Source organism: Phaenicophaeus curvirostris, chromosome 2 (genome assembly GCF_032191515.1).
Source record: "Phaenicophaeus curvirostris isolate KB17595 chromosome 2, BPBGC_Pcur_1.0, whole genome shotgun sequence".
In the NCBI taxonomy this organism is placed as follows: Eukaryota; Metazoa; Chordata; class Aves; order Cuculiformes; family Cuculidae; genus Phaenicophaeus; species Phaenicophaeus curvirostris.
The window spans coordinates 119,220,042-119,238,751 of NC_091393.1; the positions used below are offsets into that span (position 1 = coordinate 119,220,042).

The following is an 18,710-nucleotide window of genomic DNA, read 5'->3' on the forward strand; positions in this document are numbered from 1 at the left end:
CCTAACATTGGGGAGGGCTGCACGGATCAACAAAAAACTCTGTGGGAAAAAAGAAGAGATTATTGTATAATAAAACATATTACTGAGTGAGGCATCTGTGTAGCATGTTTTGCTGAACAACAACCTTGTCCCATCACACCTGGGAGCACGGACAACAAGCGAGGGTGGAAGTAACATGCATAAATACTCCGAGGGGTTGCTTGCGTACAAACACTCCTCCAGCAGCAGAACCCATAGAAAAACATACTGGGTGCAGACGACCCCAGGGCAAGGAGCACAGCACAGAGACGTCACAGCTCAAAGAGCAAGGCCCGGGACAAAGATCAGCAGGCGGAGTTATGGGTTATGGTTGGGTAGGGCACATGCAAATCACAGCAGCCAAACCCTGAGTGAGGGACAGCAGTGTGACCAAGAGGTGGTTGCATCCTTGGGAGCACATGGGCCAGAAGGCAGCCTGCTTTGCGGCACAGGGAGGTGGGTGCCCCCTTCACAGCACCCACCCCCAGGGACATTGGTGGAGGAAACACACTGAGAAGTGGTTGCCCTCTCCACAGCACCCACCCCTGGGTATAGCCGTGGGGGGAACACACCGGCACGTGGGTGCCTCTCCACAGCACACATGCCCAGTCACATCACGGGAAGAATGCTCCAGGAAGCTGGTGCCCCTTCCACAGCGCCCATCTCCAAGAAACTGTGTGCCACTTCCACAGCACACACATCTGGAAAGAGGGTGCCCCTTCTGCAGTAGCTACAGTGGGGAAGTGGATGACCTTCCACAGCACCCATACCAGGAAATGAGTGCCCCTTCCACGCCATCCACATGTGGGAAATGGGTGCCCCTTCGACAACACTCACACTGGGGAAGTGGGTACCCCTCCCAAAGCATCCACATGTGGGAAGTGAGTGATCCTTCCGCATCATCCACATGTGAGAAGTGGCTGATCCACACATGGGAAGTGGGCACCCCTTTCAAAGCTTCTCCACAGTGGGGAAGTAGGTGCCCCCTCCTCACCATCCACATGTGGGAAGTGGGTGCCCATTTCTATGGGACCTAGCCCCGGGAACTGGGTGCCCCTTCCAAGGAATCCACACTGGGGAAGTGGGTGCCCATTTCAATGGGACCTAGTTCCAGGAAGTGGGTACCTCTTCAGCAGCATCCACATGTGGGAAGAGGTTGCTCCTTCCAAGGGATCCACTCCTGGGAAGTGGGTGCCCCTTCCTCACCATCCACACTGGGGAAGTGGGTGCTCCTTCCTATGGGACCTAGTTCCAGAAAGCGGGTACCTCTTCCGCAGCATCCATATTTGGGAAGAGGTTGCTCCTTCCAAGGCACTCGCCCCTAGGAAGTGGGTGCCCTTTCCTCGCCATCGACATGTGGGAAGTGCGTCCCCCTTTCAAAGCTTCTGCACACTGGGGAAGTGGGTGCCTCTTCCTATGGGACCTAGTTCTGGGAAAGGGGTGCCCCTTCCAAGGGATGCACTCCTGGGAAGCAGGTGCCCCTCCCAAGTCACCTGCACGTAGGAAAAGAAACGGCGTGACCAGCAGGTCCAGGGAGGTTCTTCTCCCTCTGTACTCGGCACTGGTGAGACTGCTCCTCGAATCCTGTGTTCAGTTCTGGGCCCCTCACCACAAGAAGGATGTTGAGGCTCTGGAGCGAGTCCAGAGAAGAGCAACAAAGCTGGTGAAGGGGCTGGAGAACAGGCCTTATGAGGAACAGCTGAGAGAGCTGGGGGTGTTTAGCCTGGAGAAGAGGAGGCTGAGGGGAGACCTCATTGCTCTCTACAACTACCTGAAAGGAGGTTGTGGAGAGGAGGGAGCTGGGCTCTTCTCCCAAGTGACAGGGGACAGGACAAGAGGGAATGGCCTCAAGCTCCGCCAGGTGAGATTCAGGCTCGACATTAGGAAAAAATTCTTCACAGAAAGGGTCACTGGGCACTGGAACAGGCTGCCCAGGGAGCTGGTTGATTCACATTCCCTGGAGGTGTTTAAGGGATGGGTGGACGAGGTGCTGAGAGACATGGTTTAGTGTTTGATAGGAACGGTTGGACTCGATGATCCGGTGGGTCTCTTCCAACCTGGTTATTCTACGATTCTAGGAGGCTGCCCCCTCCTCGCCACCCACACACCGGGGAAGCGCGTTCCAGCCCCCCCCCAGCCCAGCCCCGGGAAGCGCGTGCCGCTGCCCCCCCCGCCCCGGGCGCGCGCCGCTCCCGTCCCCCCCCGCGCGATGCCGGTCCCCGCGCGGCGCCTCCTCCTCCTGGCGCTCCGCAGCTCCACCTGCAGGATGGGCGACTCGGCTTCCCGGCTGCCGCGGAAGGAGGACGCGCTGCCCGGCAGGACCCAGCGCATCCCGGTGGCAGGTAACGAGCTCTCTGTCTGTGTGCGGGGGGGGGGCGCTCCCACTATACCCCCCTGGCCCCCGGTGGCGGTCGGGGTGGGGGGTGGGGGGGGGCGAGGCGGAGAAGCCGGTGCCTCGGGCGGCCACGTGCGCAGGCGCGCGACGCTCCCGGGGGGGGGGGCGGGGGGGCGCGGTGTGCGCATGCGCAGAGCGGGCGGGGTGGGGGAGGCTGGAGGTGGGGGGGGGCTGAGCTGCAGCACCTCCCATCTAGTAGAGGATAACTATGTAATCCAGTTTGGTTCCTTGCTCTAAGCGCAGCTGCTTTCAAAGTTAGAGCCTTGCCCAGCTCAGTGCTGCAAACCTCCGAGGAGGTGGATTGCACGGCTTGAACTTGGAACTCATGAAGTTCAACGAGGTCAAGTGCAAGGTCATAGCATCATAGAATAACCAGGTTGGAAGAGACCCACTGGATCATCGAGTCCAACCGTTCCTATCAAAATGGAAGGTCCTGCGCCTGAGTCGGGGCAATCCCAAGCGCAAACACAGGCAGGGCAGAGCAGCCCTGAGGAGAAGGATTTGGGGTGCTGGGGGATGAGGAGCTCAATGTGAGCTGGCAATGTGCGCTTGCAACCCAGAAAGCCAAACCGTGACCTGGGCTGCATCCAAAGCAGTGGGACCAGCAGGGTGAGGGTGGAGATTCTGCTCCTCTGCTCCGCTCTGGTGAGACCCACCTGGAGCCCCATGTCCAGTTCTGGAGTCCTCAGCACAGGAAGGACATGGATCTGTTGGAGTGAGTCTAGAGAAGGGCTGGAAAGATAATCCTAGGGCTGGAGCACCTCCTGTAGGAGGACAGGCTGAGAGAGTTGGGGTTGTTCAGCCTGGAGAAGAGAAGGCTGCAGAGAGACCTTAAAGTCACCTTCCAATACCTGAAAGGGGCTACAGGAAAGCTGAGGAGGGGCCGCTCACAAAGGCTTGTAGTGATAGGTCTAGGGGCAATGGGTATGAACTGGAGAGGGGCAGATCTAGGCTTGACACAAGGAAGAATTTCTTCACCATGAGGCTGAAACAGGTTGCCCAGGGAAATGGTGGCTGCCCCATCTCTGGAGGTTCACAGGCAGGTTGGATGGGGCCTTGAGCAGCTTGATCTAGTAGGAGGTGTCCCTGCCCATGGCAGGGGGTTTGGGACTGGATCTTTAAGGTCCCTTCCAACTCGAACCATCCTATGATTCTATGACCTGTTTGGTGACCCCAGACAGTGTCCTGTCCTGCGCAACCTGGTGGTTGTCAGAGCAGGAATAAATCCCTACCTGGAGCAGCCAAGCGCCTGTTTTCCCCTTTGCCGTATGAATTTTCCTGTTGTATTCCTGTTAAAGCAGCCCTGAGGAGGAGGGCTTGGGGTGCCAGGGCAGAAGAAGCTCAACATGAGTTGATAACGGGTGCTTGCAGCCCAGAAACCAACCATGTGCTGGGCTGCATCCAAAGCAGTGGGACCAACAGAGCCAGGGAGGAGATTCTGCCCCTCTGCTCCACCCTGGTGAGACCTCACCTGGAGCCCTGCATCCGGCTCTGGAGTCCTCAGCACAGGAAGGACATGGAGCTGTGATAATTCCAAGTCCTTTCCAGCAGGGCTGAGATTGCCCCCTCTCTGGAGGTGTTCAAGGCCAGGCTGGATGGGGACTTGGGCAACCTGATCTAGTGGGAGGTGTCCCTGCCCATGTCAAGGGGGTTGGAACTAGATGATCTTTAAGGTCCCTTCCAACTCAAACTATTCTGTGATTATCTTGCACTGATGCAGAACTTGCACTTCTCCTTGTTGACCTTCCTGAGGTTTCTGGTGACACAGAGCTGAAATTTTTCCAGATCTTCTTGGACCGAAGCTCTGTTGTTTGGCATGCTTGTCTCACCCTCTGTTTAGCATTGCCCTCAAATTTGCTGAGCATGTTTTCTGTCACATCGTTCATGTTATTGTTTAAGATATTGAATGATACTGGCCCCAGCATCAGCCCCTGGGGTAACCTGCTACACAGCAGACATCAAGATATTGATCACTGCCTTTTGATTCTGGTGGTCCTGCCGATTTTTGATGTGTCTAGTGTCTAGCAGCCTGCTCTTCCAGCCAGTACTTTCTCAGCTTCCAAAGGCAAATGCTGTAAGAGATGGCGTCAGGAGCCCTGGTAAAGCCAACATATATTACATCCATTGCTTTGCCCTCATCTGCATGGCCGAGTTCCATCATAAAAAGCAACCTGGCTGGTTGTGATTTGCCTTTGGTGAATGTGTTGAGTGTTCCTGTTCTCTTTGTGTTTGGAAATGATTTCTAAGAGGATGTACTCCATAATCTTTCCTGGGATTGAGCCAAGGCTGAGCCGCCTGTGGTTCCTCTCCTCAGTCCTCTTTTTACCTTCCTTCAAAATGCCTGTTACTGTAGCCCATATCCCCTCATCAGAGATCTACCTGATCCCTGAGATTTTTCTAGATATCATTGTAACTAGATCTGTCACAGCGTTCTGATGGTTGCACCAGCAAGCTTGCTTCACAGTCCTGAAGAAACTCCATGTGGCTTAGCTTCTTTTAAGTAGTCATAACCCATCTTTCCTCACATTGTTTGTTGCTTTGCTTTCTGACTGTGTCTGTGCCTGCAGAGGTTTTGTGAAGACTTAGGCAAAAGAGGTTTTGAGTGCTTTATTCTTTTCTGTACTACTTCTCAGCTGTCTTCTGTATTCATCAATGCACCTAGATTTTCTCTGAGCTTCTTTATATTGCTTTTATGGAATCATTTCTTATTACCATTTATGTCCCTAGCTACTTTTAACTCCAGCTTTGGTCTTTCTGATTGTGTCCCTCAATGCCTAGGCGATGCTTTGATACACTTTGTTGCTTGTTATTGTTTCTGCTTCTTGTATGCTCTCTGCATTTTAGTTCATTAAGCAGCTCTGTGCCTGTGGTGAAGTTCCCAGGTTTTCTGCATGATATTTTGTTCCTTACTTCTCTCGGAAAGTTTTTGCCAAAATTCAGACCACCCTGAATTTCCACCACCACTTTTTCCCTTTGACAGGCTTGCGGGGGCTTTCACAGGTTCCCTAAGTAAGCCAGAATCCGCGCTATGGAAGTCCACGATGAATTGCCTGTTTACCTTTCTAGCCTTCCTTTGGATACTGAACTCCGTCATCTTGGAGTCACTGTGGCTCCCTGCCATCTGCTACTGCAGTGCCACCAGCTCTTCCCTGCTTCTGAACAGCCAGTCAGCAACCAGCTGTTACCCCTGGTTGGTCCCTCTGGCACTTCCCATATAAAAATGTCATTACTGCAGCTTCCCGAATGGCTTGGACAAGTGACGTTACCCTCCCAGAAGTTGTCTTGGAGCTGAAATCTCCTGGAGGACCAGAGCCTGCAGTCTGGAGACTTCACTAGCTGTGTAGAAGCCCTCATGCACTTACCTTCTCTTGTATAGCTGCTGAATAGCAGACCCCAAATCACACCATCTCCAGTGTTTCCCCTCTGACCTTGACTCAGAGGCTCTCAGCAGACATGGCTTCGTTTTCACACTAGAGCTCTGTTCTGTCAAGGAGTTTGTTTCCACAGAGTGCAGCTCCCCATCCTGTTCTTCTCTGCTAATCCTTCCTACATACCCTGTTTTTATTCATGACACTGCTTGAGTTATGTGTGCTGTGCCTGGTCTCCAGCTCTGATCATGTTATAGGTCTGTGACCACGCTTGGACATCTGAGTTGTCTTTTTTTGTGAACTAAACTCTGCTTGAGTGTGCAGACACTTGAAGAAAACATCAGCCAGACCTTTCTTTTAAGTGGTAACTAGTGCTGATCCTAGTCCAGTGACCCAAGATGTCCACCCTGTCCATCTTCAATGGTGTTGAGGGCCTCTAACTGAGCTGCAGGGTGTTTAGCTTCCTGTCTCTGTGGTCTCTCTGAAGATCCTGTTGATCTGCTCCTCATTTCCAATGCAATATAATGTGCTCACTCCTTCTTGCAGCTCCTTCCTTTGCTCTTCAGTGACTGTGTCTGCCAGAGCGCAGCTCTCAAAGGTGAGGCTGCTGCCCTTGCTGCCATCCCTGTGGAGGAGCACCTGCCTCTCCCCACAACCTGAGACCACTCGCAGGAGTTCATTCTGGAAGTACCAGAGATGGCAGTGCTGTCTGGGTCGGGTCTGTGTGTCCTGGAAGGTGTTTTCATTAGCTGAAGGTTTTTTCTTCAGTGAGTGGCACTTCTGGGCTCTCTTTGTGCCTCCTGCACACTGTGTTAATTGCATTGCACCTGCTTGTGCATCCTGGTCTCAACCCTCCAAGTTCCTGATGCTTTCTGGACGTGAAGTGGGCATGAATGTGTTCTGCTGCTCAGTGACATTTGTTGTTTGGCAGGGAACCTCTCATGCTGAGGGTTCTTGATCGTCGTTCACAGATCTTGTGAGTACAGAGACCAGCTCAGACTGCTTCCTCCTTTGCTGCAGTCCAAAGGAGAGGCAAAGGCAGCTGAGTGACAACTTCAACTTGAAAGCTACATTTAACCTAGGCATGTGAAAAGCTAAATTGCATTCCTGTTACTTTCTAACTTGCTGACCACGGAATTATGTTGGACTTGACCTTGTCTGTGTAGCTCTTTTTTGTTTTATTGTATAGTTATTACTGGTTTAGGATATGAATCTAAGAAAATGATGCAGTTAAACCATGTATCTTACATGGATTTCTGTGAAGTGACTGGAAGAACTTGTTTTGTCCTACAAAGGGTTGAGTTTGTGGAAGTCAGTTAAATGGGGATAAAATAATACAGTGTGAGCTGAACACAACGCAAACATCAGTAAGCTTGGCTTGCTCTTTCAATCAAGTTGGATTTATCTAATCTTCAACAAATTCCGTAATCTGGGAACTAGAGTTTGTAGTGCTGTTTCCTTCCTTGTAGTAGACCAGCATTAATTTTGGAAAATAATTTCCCTCCTGTGATTTCTGTATAATGATGCAATGCATGCTTTATAGTAAAACCACATTTATTGCTTCTACCTTTCTACTATAACTCTAGTTTTCAGAATTAATTTTGGTTACATTAGTGCTGAAACTTGCCTGTGTTTTATGAGATTGTGAGTATATATTGCTTATATTTAATTGACTATTTTATTTTATGATAGTGGTAGGAGCACTAGTCAAGGAGCCCTAATACTGTAGAGGGAACGTTCTATGCAAGACATTGTATAATAACACATATATGCACATACAGTTTTTTTCTGGTAGATAGCCTGAGATAGCAGTGTGTAGTAAATTAAAAGGGTATTTTGTTCCACGGAGTAGTGTGAGAAAACCTCTTTGTGATCTCAGCTATGTTCCTAGCAGAGGTACTTACATTGTGACATACAGATCTGTAGTGGGCTAACTTTTTTTTAGGCAGTAAAGATACAGCTCATGGGTAGACAGTCTTACAATTGCTTAAACCTATTAAGCCTCTTAGCTTTATATTTAGAGATTAATGGGGAAATAATTACGAATGTGGAGGAGGTCATGCTGAACTTTAGTCTGACCTTCCGTATAAGAAAGAACACAGCATTTCCATGAATTAATTCTTGATTGAATCAGATTATGCTCTTTAAAGAAAACATTGATTAAAATTGTCATCTGACAGAGGATCCATTGTAGAATTTCACAAATTGTTCCAATGTTTCCCAACTCTCTCCACTGAAAAGGTGCATATTTTGAATCACTTTGTTATGTTTCAACTTCCAACTATTGCAGCTTGGAACAGTTTCCTTAACAAAGAGGCAAACCACGGGTCTGTGTTTTCTAGTTTTCAGGAAATACGTTTAAATCATAATTAAATTGATGGTTACCCGTTTTTTAAAAAAAAAAATACCAAAGACTTTACCCAGACAAAACCCAAGCAAAGTGAATCTTTATTCTGTCAGCAGAAGTCACATTTTCAAGCACTTATTCATTTTTGTTTCTTTTCCTTAAACTGCCATTAATTAATTAATTAATGTCTTCCTTGAGTTCTGGGTATCAGAAATAGGCACAGGATTTTACTAGTGACAGTGTTAGCGTCAGCTCTAGTCTTCTTCCTACCCAGTATTTTCCTGTTTGTGTACTAAAGCATAACTAACATTCTGGGTTGAAGTGTTGCGCTGGGAGCTTTGTGTTTAAGTGATCATCTCTTGCATACCCAAGAGCTTTGCAGGTCATTGGTACAGTGTCTGATTAAAAATAGTATCTGTTAAAAATAGATTTTTAACTTTAGGAATTGATCTGCATTTGCTTCTGCTATTTGATTTAATCCAAGACTATATATTTTACATTAAATTCACACAACAATGCATTTCAGTTCTGTGTGGAATTAGTATAATACTTCAACTTGGCATTATGAAATCAAGAAAAAGTTGCACTGCATATTTTTGCTGAGACATCTAGAGAAGAATGTGGCTACTGAGCATAGGAAATAGAGATTTTGATAGGTCTCACTGTCATTACTTTATTATTAGTGTTGTCTTCAGATGTAGCAGGATCAGTTGCCTTGGTATTGTTAAAACAAATACACTGTCTTTCAGTGAAAGGATGGCTCTGCCTGAATTCAGTGAATCTGGGGCATGGTGCTCAGGGGGATCATATCAATGTGTATAAATAACTGATGGAAAGGAGTGAAGGAGATGGAGACAGATTCATCTTTTTGGTGCCCCATGGGTGGACAAGAGGTGACAGGCACAAACTGAAATGCAGGGAATTCCATTTAAGAGAAGAGGTCGGTTGAACTGTGGAACACGTTGGCCAGAAAAGTTGTAGCTTCTCCATCCTTGGATATAAAATCTGACTGGATGCAGTACTGAGCACCCTGCTCCAGCTGATCTGGCTCTCAGTGGTGCAGCTGACCTCCAGAGATTCCTTCCAACTTCAGCTGTGCTGTGGCTCTGTAAATTCTCTTTGCTGTAACTGTGGGGATATCAGCATGTCCGTGTTTTCTAGGATGCTCCAGCAGTTATAGAATTCCCACAGGTTCTTAACGATCCTCCTCTGTGGCTGAATTAGTATCATAAGCAGATATATCGAAATGACCAGCCAAAGCATTCCTGGGATGCTGGTACTTGTTTAAGTGACTGCGGGAGGCTAGGGTCAGACCCTCCAGTCTGCTCTCTTTTTGGCCGTGCTCCTTTTGCATTTCTGCCTGTATAGCAGTCTCATAAAATCATAGAGTGGTTTGGGTCAGAAGGGACCTTAAAGCCCATCCAGATCCAAACCCCTGCCATGGGCAGGGGCATCTTCCACTGGATCAGGTTGCTCCAAGCCCCATCCAGCCTGACCTTGAACACCTCCAGGGATGGGGCAGCCACTATTACGCTGGGCAACTTCACTACCAGTACCAGTGCCAGTACTTCACTACCCGTAAAGGAAAACATTTCTCCCTAAGATCTCATCTCAATCTCCCCTCTTTCAGCTTAAAACCATTCCCCCTCAATCCCATCCCTGCACTCCCTGATGAAGAGCCCCTCCCTAGTTTCCCTGCAGGATAAGAACTGGAAGGCTGTTACAAGGTCTCCCCCCAGACTTCTCTTCTCCAGGCTGAACAAGCCCAGCTCTCTCAGCCTGTCCTCATATGGGAGGTGCTGCACCCTCAAATCATCTTCTTGGCCATTCCTCCAATAATAGTTTCCAAATACAGTAGAAATAAATAAACATTTGGAAGCAGAAATACCTCTTTAAATTGTTCTGCTTCTGTGCCTGTTTTAGTAGAATTTCTGTCCATGCTAGTCATTTTTACCATTCTTACAGCACCAAACAAAAAACATTGTGATCAAACTCATGGCCTGTGGTCTAGTACGTTCATTTTTTTCATTCCTTACTATTGGAAGAGGCGTCTGCTTGGTCTACGTAGGCTGCCTTGAGCACATGAAAGGAGCTGATGCTGTAGGACCGCAACTTTTCTTAAGCATGTTCTTGGCCTGATACAGAGACTTCCCGGTGGAAGTTGATCCTTGCAGGCATGGGCATTATCCAATAATGTTCTCAACAGCTGATGAATCCATGTTGTCATTAAAATTTAAATTATGCTGACTTCTATAAGAGGCATTGCACTGACAAAGCGTGCTGGATACCACTGAGCTGTGATCACTGAATAACTTATTCTTGAATCATCAGCACATCCCTACCAAGAGCGAATGCAACATGGTGAACTGCAGAATGGAACAGCCCCATTCCTGGGTCCTGGAGAATTAGTACCTTATGGGAATCTCCGTGGGTTTGTAGCCACTTCGTGCTGTGCAGAATTAGGGAAAAAATCTGGTACCCTATGCTTATGCCGTGCCAAAATATGTACGCAGTATTAGGTTGAAAAGTTTTAAACAGGTTTTCTCTAATATTCTGACAGTTTGCTGGATTGTGCAAGCCACAAGATTTCACAATAGAATTGCCAGCTAAAATGTAAGCTTAATGTTTTCTAACATATTTTTTTCAGTAGGGTATAAGGAATAAAATTAAAAATATTAGATATTTTTCCTTAAATGTTAAAATATTAATCACAAATATAAACCTTTTTTTTCAGGCATGAATTTAATATCGATGTATTATGTGTCTAAAACAGAGATTATTGAGTGAGATCATGACTCAGAACAAAGCCTATGAAAGAAATACAGTTTCTCTTAAGGTTTAGAAGGATTAATTTGTTAAAGTTTTCCGTCACTTTATTTACCTGATATTGTGTTTTTCATAAAGTATTAACTATTTTCCCATTTTTACTGACATTTATATGGAATACGGGCCACAAAAAGTCAGATCTGCCTTCCACTGAATTACAGTTCAGGAACATGTTTAGCAGCAATGTCATATGTGGTCCAGCATTTCTCAAATGTCAATTTACCTTTCCAATTCACAAGAGTTAATTACTCACGTCTTCATTCTAAGAGGCAATATTTGCATCAAATGCCCTCGTGCCATCGATTTCCTTACATTATTAAATTTCATTACAATTTCCTTGCATATGGCAAGATTCAAACCAGAAAGGATGTAAAGCAGAATACGTTTCTTTGCAGAAGCACCTCACCTCCAGTAATTGTTTATTATCTGAAAGACAACTTCTGAACTTTGTGGTTACAACATCTTTACAAGTAGGTGTGAGATGAATTTCCTTGAAAATCCCGTTTGAACTGACATGCCATGGCTTTTTCTCTCTCTCTCTTCTTTTTGCATCTTGTCAGGTGTTTATATCTCAACTCTAAGCAGCTGATTTTCAAGCCAAGTGCACAACTTTAATTTTGTTCTGTCATTGGAAAAAACAGGAATTACGTTTTAACCACCCATTACATTTACATTTTCAGAGGTGTTGCAAGGAGAAGCAAAGGTTAAGTCAGTCTACAGGGATTTCTTTTTTGTTGTTTGCACGTGCTTTTTTGCTCGTGGCAGCTGGAAAACAACAACAAAAAGGAAGTTAGCATGCACACATGATGCTTGATAGATTAAGAGCATGCAGGAAATATGTTTACAGAGCTGCACATCCAGCTGTCAAACGCTGCTCCCAAGGTAACACCACCCCGCTGAAAAACCCTGCACTGCCTTATCACCTCTGACTACCTTGCGACAGAAGGGACTATGTCATTCATCACTAAGCCCTCTCCAAAATAAAAAATTTCTTGTTCGAGTCCCTGGAGTTGCTGGCAGGCTACTTAGCATGCCGCTCACAGTCGGGTGTGTGCACTGGCATGAAGCAGCGCTGCACAAAGCTGTACCCCCAGGACTGCGACGGGGCGGGTGCGGAGGAAGCTCTCCCCGGGGTTTCTCTTGGCAACAGCGCGGGTTGCTGGGAAACAGAATTACTTAAATGGGGAGAAACTTTACCCAACTGGCAGCCTCTTGAATGCAAATAAGGCTTGAAGGAGACTCCTCTTGCTGATACTGTAATTTCTCTCTCTGAAATGAAAAATGAATCCAGAGGCTCTTTATTCAGAGGATTATGTGTGGATGCTGCTCTGAGGAATCATTCAAAGTTGTGTAATAAAAGAGGATAATTATTTCTAATAAAAGGTAGCGGCGTGGTACACGCGATTCAATAGCTTCTGGTTCTTGAAAAGGGATGTAACGTCTGAATTTGCCAAATTTGTGTTGTTAAACAAACCTGTCAGTTATGAGAACTAAACACAAGGGTTATATTTACACAGGTAATTTTTTTTCACTAGAGAATTTTTTATATTATTTTGTGTGAATCCTGGGATACATTGGACTTCTTTGCCTAATGGAGTCCTTTTATGTTTCATGCAATTCTTGCATGAATGACATTGACCAGATGTTTAGGTAGTGTTGTGATTTTGGCTCAGAAAACAAGAAGGTTGACAGAAACATTTCAGTTTATTTGGCCTCCATGCTATTATGTAGAAGCCTTTGGTGCTTAGATGCTGAAGATCTGTGGCACCAGCTGTGTCTTCAGTTGTGTCTGTGTAAGTTGGATGAACAAATGTTCTTCTTCTTCAGTATATTTGCCTGACTTCAACATAGTCACAGTAGCACAAAGTTAGTATATATGGGAAGACTTTAAGTTAGTTTTATATGATGGGCTGTTGCAGATATTCACTTAAAAGTAGGCATCGCTAAAATACTGTGTAGGAGATCATAGAATCATAGTATGTTTTGGGTTGGAAGGGACCTTAAAAGCCCATTCAATTCCAACTCCCTGCCATGGGTGGGCACACCTTTCACTAGATCAGGTTGCTCCAAGCCCCATCCAAACTCATCTTGAACACCTCCAGGAATGGGGCAGCTATGATTTCTCTGGGAAGCCTGTTCCAGTGCCTCACCACCCTCATGGGAAAACATTTCTTCCTAATCTCTCATCTATATTTTCCCTTCTCTAAGCTTAAAACCGTTCCCCCTTGTCCTATCGCTGCACTCCCTGATCAAGAGCCCCTCCCCAGCTTTTCTGTAGGTGCCTTCAAGTGCTGGAATGCTGGTATAAGGTCTTATCCTGATTCTCTCAGCATGTCCTCATGTGGGAGATGCTTCAGCCTTTGGATCACCTTTGTGGCCTCTACTGGACTTGCTTTAACAGATCCATGTCCTTCCTGTGCTGAGGGCTCCAGAACTGAATGCAGGGCTCCAGGTGGGATCTCACCAGCGCAGAGCAGAAGGGCAGAATCCACTCCCTCGCCCTGCTGGTCCCGCTGCTTTGGGTGCAGCTCAGAACATGGTTTGGCTTACTGGCTGCAAGCGCACATCTCTGGCTCATGTTGAGCTTCTCACCTGCCAGCACCATCAAGTCCTTCTCGTCAGGGCTGCTTCCAATCTACTTTTTGTAGTTTTTCTTGGGATTGTCCCAACCCAGGTGTAGATCAGGTTGTGCCCCAGCTTGCACTGGTGCCTCAGTAACGCTCATTTGATCAAAGTATATTACAGGTAGAAACATGGGATATGGTTGCCCATTTCTCCTTCTCTTTCCACAGCAGACAGAAAAGTACTGGGCGAAACACCTTGTATTGGCTTTTCATTTTACCAGGTGCAGAGCTGGGATAGAGAATTGGAAAGGAATGTGTGCTGTTGAATTGCTGCAGTGAGGACTGGTACAACAATACACAGAGTTTTGCTTTTACAGATAAGACATGCAGTTGCATGATTAATTCATTACACAGTAAATGTCAAAAGACATTTAAAACAGGTGAATGGTGCCCTAAAATGCCTGTTTCTTCCACTGGCTTTAAGGGGAGTGTCCAGTGATCAGCTCAGATGAAGACATTGGTCTTATAACCAGCTAAAGTATTATGACAGGAAGCCTGTCTTTGCTGTCTTAGGCAACCAGAGAATCATAGAATAGTTTAGGTGGGAAGGGACTTTTGAAACCCATCCAGTCCAGCCACCTGCAGTGAACAGGGACATCTTCAATCAGGTCAGGTTGCTCAGAGCCCCGTCCAACCTGGCCTTGAATGTTTCAAGGGATGGGGCATTGACCACCTATCTGGGCAAACTGTGCCAGTGTCTCCACCCTCTGTGTAAACAATATCTTCCTTATATCTGGTTAAATCTCCCCTCTTTTAGTTTGAAACCTTGTCCTATTTCAACAGGCCTTGCCAAAAAGTCTGTTCCCATCTTTCTTATCAGTCCCCATCTTTCTTATCAGTCCCCTTTCAGTACTGGAAGGCTGCAATAAGGTCTCCCCAGAGCCTTCTCTTCTCCAGGCTGAACAAGCCCATCATTCTCAGCCTTTCTTCATAGGAGAGATGTTCCAGCCCTCTGGTTATTTTTGTGGACTTAAGCAGATCTTCTACAATCTTCCATGGGCCCACTGACTTGTACTTCAATTATGTAGCTGTTTGATGTTCTTTATACCATTGACACGTCTATCCCAGTCTTCCATTTGGGATACTTTTCCAGGCTTAGCATCATAGAATCACAGAATCATAGAATCACCAGGTTGGAAGAGACCCACCGGATCATCGAGTCCAACCATTCCCACCAATCTCTAAACCATGCCCCTCAGTACCTCATCCACCCGCACCTTAAAAACCTCCAGGGAAGGCGAGTCAACCACCTCCCTGGGCAGACTGTTCCATTGCCTAATGACCCTTTCAGGGAAGAATTTTTTCCTTATGTCGAGCCTGAAGCTCCCCTGGCTTGAACTACTTTGACTACCTAGAATGCTCTTTTAATGTTGACTCCGTAAGTTATTGCTCTTCTTATCCCTTTTTGTGTCTACATAGTCATTTAGCATCTCTCCATTTTCGGAGAAATGGTACGGCAGTCTCATGCTGCCTTCTTCTGTGCTCTGTTAAGGAGTAAAGCTGTTTTAATATCTCCTCATAAAACAGATGACTTTAAAAAAAATATAACCTTACTTTTCAGCATGGCAGAGCTCTGTTACATATAGGATTCTTAAAGAAAAGGGTAAGTGCTAGGCAGACTCATCCAAACTAGACATGATCAGGTTTTACAGTACAGTTACATGCACAGGTTAGCTCAGTGTAAGCCAGGTGTGGATTTACAGCATCATAACTGCTCCAGGTAGCTGCCTATGTGGATGCCTTTGTTGTGCAGTGAATGCAAAGTAGTCTGTCTCAGTTTCATTGAAGTAAGCTGTGTTACAGGGTAAAAAAGTGCACTTAAACCAAAAAGGTGTTCTTTTCTCCTCTTTGTGCAGAATTTTGTTTCTGTGAATGATTTGTATCTTCTCTGTTTTTTTTTTCCCCAGAACAACGCAACCAGAATTAATTGAGGCAATAATGTAATTTAATGACCTATCTCTGTAGTTGGTATTCAGTGTAAAGTCTTGAAGATTTCTTCTTGCCCAAAGAGTTTTTCTGGCTGCCCTGAATCAAAAGCTGTCTTTTCTTTCACTCTGTTCATCTGTCAGCCCAACTCTTTCAGCCTGTCCTCATATGGGAGGTGTTCCATCCGTTGGTTCATCTTCTTGGCCTCCTCTGCACTCACTCCAACAGATCAGTGTGCTGAGGACTCCAGAACTGAACCCAAGACTATGTGAGGTCTCACGAGAGCAGAGGCTTCTCCCCTTCCACGTCCTCCTGGTCGCTCTTCTGGTGCAGCCCAGGGTGTGGTTGGCTTTCTGGGCATTGCTGGCCTACGTTGAGCTTCTCATCCACTGACACCCCCAATTCCTTCTCAGGGCTGCTCTCAATCCTTTTTCAACCCAGCCTGTATTTGTGCTTGGGTTTGTCCTGACCCACATGCAGGACCTCACACTCAGACAACTTTTAATGAAAAAAACTGCTCAGAGAGTAATAATACTTAATACTAGTAGTATCTTTAGTGACAATTTTCAAAGATTCTACTCAGAAAAGGAATGGGAAAGAGAAGATATTAGCAGGCAAACCAGACGTAGAGGGTGGGTTCTCAAGCGCAATGTACTAATATTTTTTATATGAAGAAGAGAAATATCAATAAGCTGACCCAGAGATATGTTTACAGTTGTTTTGGGCATGGTTTAGTGGTAGAGTTGGCAGTGTTAGGTTTATGGTAGGACTCGATGTTTTTGAAGGCCTTTTCCAGCTGAAGTAATTCTGTGATTCTGTAATGATCCTTTTCTTTCTTGTGTGTGTGATTCTACAACTTTCTGACCCTCCTCCATTTTTTATCATTTCTCTCATAAATCCAATCATAAATTCAGTGATTTGGGTATAATCGCTCTGGAGTGCAGCAGCACCTTCTGAAATTACGCAGTAGGTAACGGAGTACCTCTTTGCCATATTCACATCTTCAGAAGTGGAGCATTCTGCTTCTGAAACATGTCTTCTGATGTTGTTGGCAGCTGAACATGGTTCCTGTTTAAAACACTGTTGATCAGTGAAGGGATTTGGGGTAGGAACTTATCCATTGTATCTTAGTGTTGAGTGGGTTAATGCACTTGTTTTCCTACCAAGTTGTCTGTATTACTTGCTATTTGATTTAATTTGGTCCCCTGCGCCATTCTGTGTCATCAAATTGCTTTTCAAACTATGTGTGGGATCTTCTGTTTTACTGGAGTGGGATGCTATCCCACTCAGGAAAAGCTGGATTCAATCTCTATCACCAAGTACCCAGAATGAGCATAGTAGGTGGTTTCTGTGCCAGTACCCTGAGCTGTATGAGGGACCAAGCTCTATAGGTGCTGGTCGCTCAGGTCATCTCTGTTTAATTGTTAGAGAGATCCTGGGTCTGCCTTTGCCCTGATCAACCAGTACTCTGAAATTCTGTGACATGGTTCAGAATTTTGCACAAATTGGGAACTGTTCCTGGTCTACAATTTGATGCAGCCATCCTTTTTTTGGATGTGGCTATGGCTGAGCTGTTGACACAGGTCCAGAGGATGGGACAAGAGGATGGGACCAGTGGTCATGAATTAGCCATCAGCAGAACTCGAGTGTCTCTCCAGCCCTTGGTGGTGCAGAATCACAGACTTCCAGACGTGCCCTCTTGCATTTAAATGACTAAATTTCTCCTTGAGTCCTCATTAAGGAGCCATCCTTGTGCTGAGCATTTTGCACACCAGTTGGGACCTACTCAGTGTTTGATTTGATTTACAACAATTAAAAGCAAGCTTTTTGAATGAAAGAGAGAGAAAAAAAAGCCATCAACAAACATGTATCCTGTACATGTGGGTATCTGTGCACAGACATTTCCTAGGTACTACTGTTGTAAAAATGTTATTAATTATAATGGTAGTGGAAAATGAGTGAAAAATTGCACTCCCTGGGCTGATGACTGGATGCAGGTGAGGAATTCTGAGATATTAATCTCTGTAGAACCATTTAAAATATTTAATTTGTGAAAATGTAATTGTTGAGGAGGATGTTGAACACAAAATAAAGCACTACATACCTGGCTTTTACAATAAAGCCCTTGCCAGAGGCATAATAAAGAATATATTCTTATTCCTCTCACATGGACTGACAAATATGAGGGGCTAACCTGATCATATTTTGGATTAAATCTCTTTCTTAGTTTTTTGATTTTTCAAAGCATCCTTTTTCATAATCACTGAAGATATTTGAGAGCTTCTATCCACTTCATCACAAGTCTGTTTTCATGCAACCCAAGTTAACTGTAAGTGGATCCCATTATGAGTAACTACTTCTACCTAAAGTGCTATGCATATATTTTTCATGTTGCACGCTGTAAGCGCTTTTCTAAATGACAGCCACAAATGCCTGTGAAGCTGGATTCCTAACATTTTGATTTTTGTAAGCATCTGTTTTTCTCCTGAGATCTAAAAGGAAATTACAGGCAGTTAAGGGTACAAACTAGTGTTTAAACTTCAACGTGGCACTTCACAGATATAAAGCATGTACCTAAAGTGTTCAGGGTGGTACTGGACAAAGAGAATGGAAAAACGTTTTAGCCTATGAATGCAAATTCAGTTTGATATACTCAGAAAAATATCTGGTTCTCAAAAAACTGAAGAAGAACACATTTAAGGGAGACCAACCCACATGTTTTGCAATTTCATAGAATAGAATCATAGAATCATAGAATAACCAGGTTGGAAGAGACCCACCAGATCATCGAGTCCAACCATTCCTATCAAACACTAAACCATGCCCCTTAGCACCACATCCACCCGTGCCTTAAACCCCTCCAGGGAAGGTGACTCAACCCCCTCCCTGGGCAGCCTGTTCCAGTGCCCAATGACCCTTTCTGTGAAAAATTTTTTCCTAATGTCCAGCCTAAACCTCCCCTGGCGGAGCTTGAGGCCATTCCCTCTTGTCCTGTCCCCTGTCACTTGGGAGAAGAGGCCAGCTCCCTCCTCTCTACAACGTCCTTTCAGGTAGTTGTAGAGAGCAATGAGGTCTCCCCTCAGCCTCCTCTTCTCCAGGCTAAACACCCCCAGCTCTCTCAGCCGCTCCTCATTTCAAATTCTATTGTCTCGTTATAGTATCATAGAATTGTTTGGATCAGAAGGGATCTTTGAAAGTCATCTGGT

The 18,710-nt window shown here is 45.8% G+C and overlaps 1 protein-coding gene across 1 annotated transcript in view; it reads left to right on the forward strand.

Annotated features, from left to right (window-relative positions):
* Positions 1 to 2,227: 2,227 nt before the first annotated feature.
* The window catches only part of MSRA (methionine sulfoxide reductase A), a 293,652-nt gene continuing 277,169 nt past the window's right edge, over positions 2,228 to 18,710 (forward strand). The window contains exon 1 of the mRNA XM_069850727.1: positions 2,228 to 2,360. Coding sequence (XP_069706828.1) covers positions 2,228 to 2,360 — 133 coding nt within the window. The remainder of the gene's footprint in view (positions 2,361 to 18,710) is intronic.